The 9,812-nt window shown below is 42.4% G+C and overlaps 1 protein-coding gene across 1 annotated transcript in view; it reads left to right on the top strand.

The window, feature by feature from the left end:
* EPB41L4B (erythrocyte membrane protein band 4.1 like 4B) overlaps positions 1-7,669 on the top strand; it is a gene marked incomplete at its 5' end in the record, with an annotated part of 113,210 nt that extends 105,541 nt beyond the window's left edge. Inside the window, 3 exons of the mRNA XM_025041254.1 lie at positions 1,201-1,269; positions 6,129-6,274; positions 7,586-7,669. Of these exons, the coding sequence (XP_024897022.1) occupies positions 1,201-1,269; positions 6,129-6,274; positions 7,586-7,655 (285 nt within the window). The remainder of the gene's footprint in view (positions 1-1,200; positions 1,270-6,128; positions 6,275-7,585) is intronic.
* Between the last annotated feature and the right edge of the window lie 2,143 nt (positions 7,670-9,812).

The following is a 9,812-nucleotide window of genomic DNA, read 5'->3' as shown; positions in this document are numbered from 1 at the left end:
GTCGTTGTCAGTCCCAGATCAGCCGGACTGAGACCTACTCCACATATTCAGAAACCTCAGCAGATTTGGGTGTGGTCTGACGTGCTCTTATTCATTCCTTCCTTAATCCACACTAGAGTGACTCAAGAGCATCAAGTAGCTGTCCCAGGGTCCATAGGCAAGACCCTGAGAGACATAAAGGCTGATGCCAGTGGGTAGCGGTGGCCTCAGTATCTTGGCTGCAGCCCTCTGGTGGCCAGTGGCACAGTGTGCATTCACCAGCAGATGTGCATGCAGGTTCTGTGCTCTGGGAGCTGGCTCCAAACAAAGCTAGTGCCAGATCCTGGGTCTGCTGGCAGTCCTCTAGGCCAGCGTAAAAAATAAGCTCTCCTCCCCTATTCTCCAAGGCCTCCAGGAGGTCAAAGTCAAAATGACCAAAGAGAAAGAAATGGAAGCTAAAGCTCTTTTCATCCACCTACCACCACCTGATCAGGCTTAAGCATCCACCCTCTTTCAGACAAGCCCCGTGCTGCAGCTGCCCCCGGAACTAGGCACCTCTGATCACCATGCCTTCTGTTCTCAGAGGCCGTGGTGGCGAGATTCTCATATGTTTACATGGGTTCCCTCTGTTGCCCAGATTTTACGGGGAGTCTAGCAACTAAAGTGAACAGATAGGGAATGCTTTTTGGCCTAGTTAGTCCAGGCTTCCTCATCCAGACTAATAGTGGGGTCTTAGGTAAATCACTACTCTGTCCACTGTGATAGACTGTGCCTCAGGATGTGATCTCTCAGCAGCCTCTGGTCCTTTCTTTCCAGCTTCGGAGAAGCCATCAGCAGCCACCCCAGGTAGTCTCATTATACACCCTGATCATGGCCTTTCGTGGGTCAGGCAGGCCATACATAGGGCCCAGCATAACTGGGAGGCCCAGGCAGATCCCAGTGAAGGGTTTTAGGGCGAGGTAGGCACGGGGTGTCCCACAAACACGAGACTTCAGCCTGTCATCCCTGCTGAGTCCCGGCCTACAGCACAACATCAGGCACGGATACGACCACTGGTAATACTCCTGAGGGACCTTTGTGTGTTTTCTTGCACAAGCAAGGAAGTCCCTGTGTGTGTCCCCCAGAATCCTTCAGTTTGGTTTTAAAGGTACGCTGCCAAAGATTTCAAAACTTCGTTTTCTAATCTGAAAGTAACACTCTTGTCTTTTCTCTTTTTTGAAGATAAAAACATTCCCGGCTGATACAGTGACTCCATTTCCTGATCCTTTCATTACAGGGCCCCAGTTTACTGTAAGTAGATCCAGAAAACCAATCTGTGTTTTAAGGCATTGTTCCCACGTGGTTGCTTTCCTGTGGAATGCCAGGCAGCTGCTGACAGCTTCCTTTGATCACTTTGAACTCTGTGAGGTTGGGAAGGAGCTGGGGTTTGGGGCTCTCCATCTTCTAGTTATTTTATTGAGGTGGACTTCACAAGCACAAAATTAACCATTTTAAAGTGGCAATTCAGTGACGGGTAGTACTTTTAGAGTCATGTAACTATTACCTCTATCTAGTTCCAAAACATTTTTATCATCCCCAAAGGAAACCTCATACCCATTGAGCAGTCGCTCCACACTTCTCCCCTCCCTCTGGCCCCTGGCAACCACCAACCTGCATTCTGTCCTACAGATTTACCTAGTTTGGATATTTCACATAAAGGGAATAATATAATATGTGACCTTTTGTGCCTGGCTTCTTTCACTTAGTATAATGTGTTTGAGGCTCATGCACGTCGTAGCATCTATCAGTACTTTATTTCTTTTTATGGAGGAATAATCCATCATATGTATGCACTGCAATTTGTCGATCCATTCATTCGTTGATGGATATTTGGGTTGTTTCCACCTTTTGGCTATTGTGAGTAGCGCTGCTATGAACATGCGCATACACATATTGGTTTGAGTCCTGTTTTTGATTCTTTTGGGTTGGATCTGAATCTTGATCATGGTATGATCTTAGATAAATCACTTTACATTCTGAGCACCAATTTCTTCTTACTTAAAGTCAACACAGTAATAAGAATATCGTTTTATCTGGCTGAGTGGTGGTGTAGGTAATAAAAGCAGGTAGTCATGACAACAAGCTTCATGTCATCACCTCTCTCTGTGTTGCTGGGTAGCTCATTTAAACTCCTTGCCTGCAAACGGTTGAAATGTTTTTAAACGTTTTAATGTTGTGGTTTCCTCATCTGCCGAATATGTGAGTTCGATAATTTTCAGGCTCAATTCTTTAAGTGAAAGCTTCTGCAGAAGCACACTATACAATGAGCGACTGTATGGAGTACAAGCAGGAAGTTCAGGGTCCCTCATCTTTGCCCTCACCCTCTCCTTCTCTCAGGGATCAGAGTTTGTAATTCCCAGAACCAAATGATTTCTAAGATTCTTTCCAAAGGGTTTCTAGCCAATCTGGAGGATCTGTTGGGTGGCTGTGTGTGGTCTAAGGGTAGCTCAAAGTGCAGTCTTGTGAGCTGGATGATGGTCACTACCTGAGGTGGCCACAGCCACGTGGAGAGAGAGGGCATAAGCAGTGGCTGATTCAGGTTTCAGAAGACAAACAGACAGGAAGGTGTTCAGCAGTCCGGGCAGAGGCAAAAACAGCCTCCTAGAACATTCTTTTCTAGGGTCATAAGCTGCTCCCAGCACCTGCCTTTTAAGAACCAAAGGGCAGAGACATAGAGACTGGGCCAGGCAGTTCAATGCTCCTGCCCCGATGTTCATCCCACCCCTGCCATTTTGCTGCACACAGCTCCCCAGCTGGAAGCTCTCACTTCCCTTAGCTGGGCACTCTGGCCTCCTGGCCAGCCTTGGCAGTGCCATAAGACACCCAGGGAAGCCCTTCCTGAAAAGCTGGGGGCCAAGATGGAGTGGGAAGCCAGTGTCAGAAACCACGCTGGGACATTGAAGAGTTGAGCAAGAATGACTTGCTAGAGGCAGCTGGAGCAAGCAGAGGGGACAGCATGAACCAGAGTCCTGGGGCAGGAATGATCATCCCCCATTCAAGTGACTGAAATGAAAGCCAGTGGGACTAGAATTCAGAGACCAAGAAGGTGGAGAAGGAGAAGAGGAAAGGACAAACGCTGAAGGGGCAAAACCATCCTTGGCCTTGTAGACCACAGTAGAGATTCTGATGTTTGTTCTAAGAACAAGAAGCTTTTGAAGGACTTTAAGCAGGGCAGTGACAGGGCAGGTACATTTGAAAATGTTCCCTGTGATAGCATTGGAAGAACAGTTGGGTCCAGACAGAGTAGAGTCCGGCCTGTAGTTTAGAAATTTAGGATAGTTGTTCAAAGGTAAGAGGGCAGAGAGCTTGACCCAGAGCAGTTTTGATGGTGGAGATGGAGAGAGGTACACAGGTGGCGAGATATTTAGGAGGTCGGAGAGGAACTGGATTGGATAAGGGAGCGAGAAGGTCAGAGATGACTCCCAGATTTCTGACTTGCGGAACATGGATGGACAGTGGGTTCATTCACTGAGATAAGGATATCTGACAGAAGACTAGATTGGGAGGAATAATGAGATTGCCTCTGGCCACGATGTGTTAGAAATGCCTTGGAAACATCCAGGCGTAAGCAGTGAATGGGCAGTTGGATATCCAAGTCTGTAACTCAAAAGAGAGACTAGACTGGACAATATAGAGAGTTACTGAATTGCATGGGCTTCAGTCTCCTAATTTTCTCACCCCTTTGTGTCATTTTCTCTTCGACTCTCCATTAAGGTTAAGGTATTTGACCTTGCTGCAGGTTTGGCCTCTCCTATCCTGAACACAGTTATTGGGGAGTTCAGCAGCACCAGGGAACTCTGCACAAAGTTGGTCTGGTAGTTGATTCAGCATTGACCTTGAGCCTGGCTTCAACAGCTGGGCTTCTTGCTTGATCCTTAAACCAGTTTCTACCTTGTATTCAGGACTGTTAACTGGGTTTCTGCTTTATACTCAGCCTTGGTCTGTCTCGGATAAGGGCCCCTGGCTGCCTCTGGTCAAATTAGTGTTCCGTGTTCTCCTTCCTAACCTGTTATCTCCTTCTGTCGCCTTCTGTCCCTGTTATCTGCTTTGTTCCAGCAAAAGAGCATTCATTCATTCATTCATTCATTCATTCCTTATCTCAAAAAATATTAAAAAGATGAATACTCTGGGTTAGATTTAATAATATGGGTAATTTAACTGTTCCCCCAACATCATTCTTAAGTGACGCTAGCTTTTTTCCTCTTTGACCTAGAGTGCATGGCATTGAAGAATACAATGAGCTAATATAGTCAGGTGCCACCGCCTTGATTCATGCTCAAGCCATGGCACTTTTACCCACTCTTGTCTCCATGCCATAGTTTCCTCTTTTTCCAGAGAGTATAAAAAGTGACATCAAAAGCCCAACCTTCCCCCACTTCACTGAAGCAACAAAATAACTTCTATCCCTAGCTCCTGTATCAGGAAGGATGGGCTAAGTCATGCTTTAAAATGACAAATCAAATTTCCTACTCTGCTGCATGTCTGTCATGGGTAGGCTGAAGGCTCTGTTCTTTGTTGTCCTCTTTCTGGGACCCAGGCTAATGGAGCAGCTGCCATCTGGAACATTGCTAGTCACAGTGGCAGAAGCGGGGTGGAAAGGAGGTAATAAATCACATACTGGCTCTTAAATCTTTCAAAGGAAATGAAACATGACACCTGAACCCACATTTCCTTGGGCAAAGCAAGGCACATGGCCATGCAGAACTTCAAAGAGGGTGAGGAAGTGCAGTCCTACCAGGTGGCTTGAGAGTAATGAGCCAGGATGATCTACTGAACCACACAGATTACTACTACAGCCCAACATCTGTGCGAGCTCTTTGTGGCAAACACCACAGGCTGGCAAATATATGATACTCCTGTTCTTATGGTCAGTTCTTTGGCATTGCTCCATTCTAAGCCAGGTCAGATCTCCCTCTGGAGGTAGCTGTAAAACACACAGGGGCTTGCTTGTATTTTTCAGCAGTAGCCTTTCAGGACCCCTCAAAGATAAGCCTCTCTCTCATTATTCAAGCCAGATGTACCCTTTCAGTACTGTAACTGTATTTGGTATTTTCAGTGGTTTTGCATGTTTCCTTGGAAGGGACAACTTATCTTTTATCTAATCACTATGAATATAGTGCTCATCTGATGATCAAAGCCTTTTCTTTAGAAAGCCGTGGGATAAATTTCTCTGAGCTTAGGGCCAGGAACTAACATGAAAAATCAAGGCATAAAATATAGAGCTGGTATTATCAAAAGGATATAAAACAAACAAAAAACAGGCATAGAGAAAATACTATGAAGAAATATATTGACAACAATAAGGGAGTATAGAATGTCTTCGTTTATTTACTTACATATATTTCCTACATTTTCTATATAAAAGTAATAAGCAAATCATACTTTTTAATGAAAACAACAATCAGATATCCTCCCCAGTTGAGGCGGTGTACTCTAGACCAGAAGTTCTCAAACTTTATCTTGTATTAGAATCATCAAGAACTCTTATAAAAACACGTTTTGCCATACTTCAACCCCAGACTTTCTGGTTCTAAGGTCTTTGGTGAGGCTTGAGAATTTGCATTTTTACCAAGTTTCAATATAATACTAATGCCACTAGTCTGGGGACCATACTTTGGGAACCATTATGATAGTGGTGAAAAACACCAATTATGGAGTCAGCTAATCCTGATTCTAAATACTATTTAACACTCGCTTGAGAAGATATTTAGCGTCTCTGAGCCTCATTTTCCTTTTCCATTAAATCGGTTCTAAGCTGCACGTTTTTTTCACCTTTTAATAACTCTGAAGTCAGAAACTCATTACAATAGTGTTGGTGACAAAGTGTAAATGGCCACATTTTTCTTTCTCTATGGCACATGCAAAAATGGTGGCATCTTACCAATTGATGTGATGAAATATGGTCTCTCCCTTAAAGGATTGTCAAGAGGTAATATATGTAAAGTGCTTAGCATAGTTTCTGGCACAAAGTAAAATCATTTAATAAATGGCAATCGATTTTAGCTAAAATTTAAAAATAATAGGAATTGTCTAGTAAGGCTTAGGGAGCAGCTGACAGTGTGAAAATGGAATCCAAATTGAGATTGATTTCTTTTCTGTTTCCTCTCCAGGCAGACTTTAGAGACAGCAAATTACAGTGCGGTCCTGGCCAGCCTTCCCCACTGATTCCAGCAGCGTCCCCGAGGCCTTTGACAGAGACCATCTCCACAGTGCAGACCATCTACACCACCCGGAAGCCTGTTTCTCTGGCAGCCAGGTGAGTCAGGGAAACAAGGCACAGATTCAAGGTTCACTGTGTTTGTGATGCATATAACCATCTTATTCATTCTTTCATTCATTTATTCTGTATTTATGGGAATGTCTTCAAATGCTAGACAGTATTCTAGGTGCTAGGGGTATCCAATGAATAAAACAGATAAAAGTCCTACCTTTATGGAGTTTACAATCTAGTGTTGGGGGTGGAGAGATAGACATTAAATGAATGTGTGTGTGTGTGTGTATGTGTGTGTGTCAGAGAGAGAGAGAGACAGAGACAGAGAGACAGAGACAGAGACAGAGATAAAGAGAAAGAGAGAGTGCTGAGAGAGAGAGAGAGAGAGAGACAGAGACAGAGGCAAAGAGAAAGAGAGAGTGCACACGCAACAGACAGACAGATACACAGACAAACAGAAGTACCAGAGAGAAAAATAAAACCATGAAGGGCAATAGGGCTTGCTGGGATGGCCTCATTGAGGTGGCATTTAAGCAGAGACCTGCAAATAGTGAGGGAGTAAGCAGTAAGCTGTGGCTATTTGGGAGAAAAATATACTAGCCAGAGGGAACAACCAGTGCTAAAGTTTTTGAGGTAGACCATGCCTGGCAAGGTTAAGGGTAAATACGGGGGCTGGGATGGCCAGAGCAGAGTAAATGACAGAGGAGGTTGCCCATGAAGTTACAGGTTGGGGCCAGATTATATAGAGCCTTTTTGGCCATAGTGGAAACTTTGATTTTACCCTGAATGAAATTATTTTACAACTTGGTGTGCCTTTAAAGATGTGTACTTCCGATGGTGATGGTGTCGGTGGTAGTGGTGGTAGTGGTGGTGTGTGTGTGTGTGTGTCTAAACAGTAGAGCTAGATTCCATTACTAGTCAACTGAGCCTGAGGGCCAAGAAGTCAGAAGCAACCTCTAAAGCAATCAATTTTATTTCATTCAATTTTATTTATTCAACCATAGGAGGGAGCTGTGGGAGAAAGTAAAGGCAAACCCAATTTAAAGCATGATTTAAAGAAATCTAACCCCTGGGCATCTTCCCAATCATTCAAAAGAGGCTACTATGCACTAGCTCTTGTGCTGTGCTCTGGGGTTTCAGAGGAGAATGGCATAGGTACAGTTTGTCCCCCAAGGAGTGGGTGGGTGCTCTGAAGAACTCTCAGTCTGGTGGGGGAGGCAATGCTAGCAAATGTCAGGGGTCCCTAAGGAGCCCGAAAGAGAAAGTTAAAAAAATACGATCAAGAAAGGATCTGTGAGACGATACTTGTGATTTGTGTGGGTTTATCTCACTCTTTTGTCACTTATTCTTTTTCAGTGCAGAGACGCTCCGGCAAGAACTGGAGAGAGAGAAAATGATGAAAAGACTGTTGATGACCGAACTGTGAAATTCTTCCCTTGTTGCCTGGAGGATGGCATGGTGCCTTCTGTTGTTTTCGTTCTTCGGGCTTTGTGTGCTCATGAGCACAGCATACAAATGTGTGCCCTGTTCGCCCAGGTCTCCATGGTTAGTCAAAGCCAACTTCTGGCTTGACCTTTATTGGAAAAGTTGTTTTATGTCTCCTGAGTATTAGAGTTTTTCTACTACTCGATATAGTTGAGACAGGATTGAAAAGCTTTGGAGCAGAAAAATGGGGAAACGGGGATTCCTTTTCTGAAGTACCTGTGTGAATATATTAATAACCACAGGGGTTACTATGGCGCAGAATCCTTTGCTATCGATCTCAACCATGTGATTTTGTATGATCGAAACTTACACCAAGCTTTGACTGTTTGTTAGAGTCATTTTTAACAAGAGAATAATTCTTTATTGCTGTTTTTTCATTTACACTGGTAAATACACAGATCTTATAAAGTCTTTAACATTCATTTTTATTCAGACATTAGTAGATGAACTAAAAAGGAAGTTGCAATCACCAGGATTTAAGGTACTTCAGCTTAATAATCTAAAACATAATTTCACTTGTGAATGTGTTAGATAACGATATTATTTGGGATACATATAATTTATCGTTGAACCCAAAGTAGGATATTATAGCTTAAAGTGTCTAAAAACCCTTACAAGGTTAAATGAGCCAATATTAGGATTCATTTGGGTGTTCCATAAAGGAAAATTATTTCTAAAATTGATCAATTCATATCCTGTTGATAAAACCTTGACCAGAAGAAACTCTACTCTCTTTTTATATAGTTTCAAGAAATATGTTTTTAAATTTTTATTATACACTTGAACAAATTTGCAGGAATAAAAGAACCCCCTAACCACAAACTAGCCCTCTAAATTGTTCCCCAAGCTTTCTAAATGAACATGCACACATTTTAAATAGCAATGATCAGTGTGTACATACTCTTTGGTTGTATTTCTCCACCTAACACATATCTCCTCTTTTCAACACAGATCCTGCTTCACCAATTTAAATGTCTTTGTATCCATGTAACATGGTTAATCTTACTTCTCCCTATTATTAGATATTTGAGTTATATCCAGTTTTTCACTCTTATAAATAGTGCTGCTAAGAATGTCTTTGTAAAAAATTCTCCTTCCTTTGGATTCTTCCCTTGGGAATATCTCCAAAGAGGGATTACAAGGTCAAAGAGCATGAAGTATTTTATAGCTCTTGCTTTATATTGCCAGATTGCTTTCTAGAAAGATCATATCTCTGGGTTGGAAGGACCTTAAAGGTCATCTAGTTCAACCCCTCATCTCCTCTGAATGCTTGAATCTCCTCTACAATTAATGATGCCACCAGCAATGTGTAAGCATTTCTATTTACCAATAGCTCTGCCAGTATTGGGTTTTGCTATTTTTATTTATTTTTGCTAGTTTAATAGGTGTGCATAGTTGTTCTTGAAAGGCTGTTTTATTTCATTTATTGCTAGCAAGGCTGAGCACTTTTCCATCTCATGGTTTACTAGCTGTATTTCCTTGTGTGTAAAATGTCTATCCATTTCTTAAGACCACTTGTTAAGTGAAATTGATCTCATATATTTGTATCAGAAGTGTATTTTTATTTTGTATTGTATAGTTTGCTCTCCTGTCCCTATACTTAAAACTGAATGGTGCCAATAATTTGATACTAATGATTATTTAAAAAGAGTAATGCCTCATTTACTAGCATTGTTGTAAAATGAGGTATGTAAGCAAATATTCAGATAACAGAGGATTAACACTTGAAGTGCTGAATCTTTAAAATATTAATATTTTTTGAGGGAAATCTTTCTAAAACATATTACACACTTCCCTGCCTTAGTAGACAGAGTATACTGAAGAATATTTAAGCTTATCTTGATGAGTCATGGTCATCATTATAAACATCAGCTCCTTTTGTACCTTGGTGTGGTGCAGCGATGTCATCAAGAGCTATCAAAATGTGTGGGGCTTGGTTTTGCCTTTCACAGGCTATTGTGCTCTTCTCACAGATGGCTTTTCCTGCTCTCTGCTCTACCAGTGAAGCCATCTGGAGCAATTGTGGTATTTGGGACCTTTCACCCCCTCATACTACATGACCCCTGGCTGTACTTTTAAAACAGCTTTAGCTGCTCTT

Source organism: Pteropus alecto, unplaced genomic scaffold (genome assembly GCF_000325575.1).
Source record: "Pteropus alecto unplaced genomic scaffold, ASM32557v1 scaffold111, whole genome shotgun sequence".
NCBI classification, from domain to species: Eukaryota; Metazoa; Chordata; class Mammalia; order Chiroptera; family Pteropodidae; genus Pteropus; species Pteropus alecto.
This window is presented reverse-complemented; position numbering and strand designations above follow the sequence as displayed.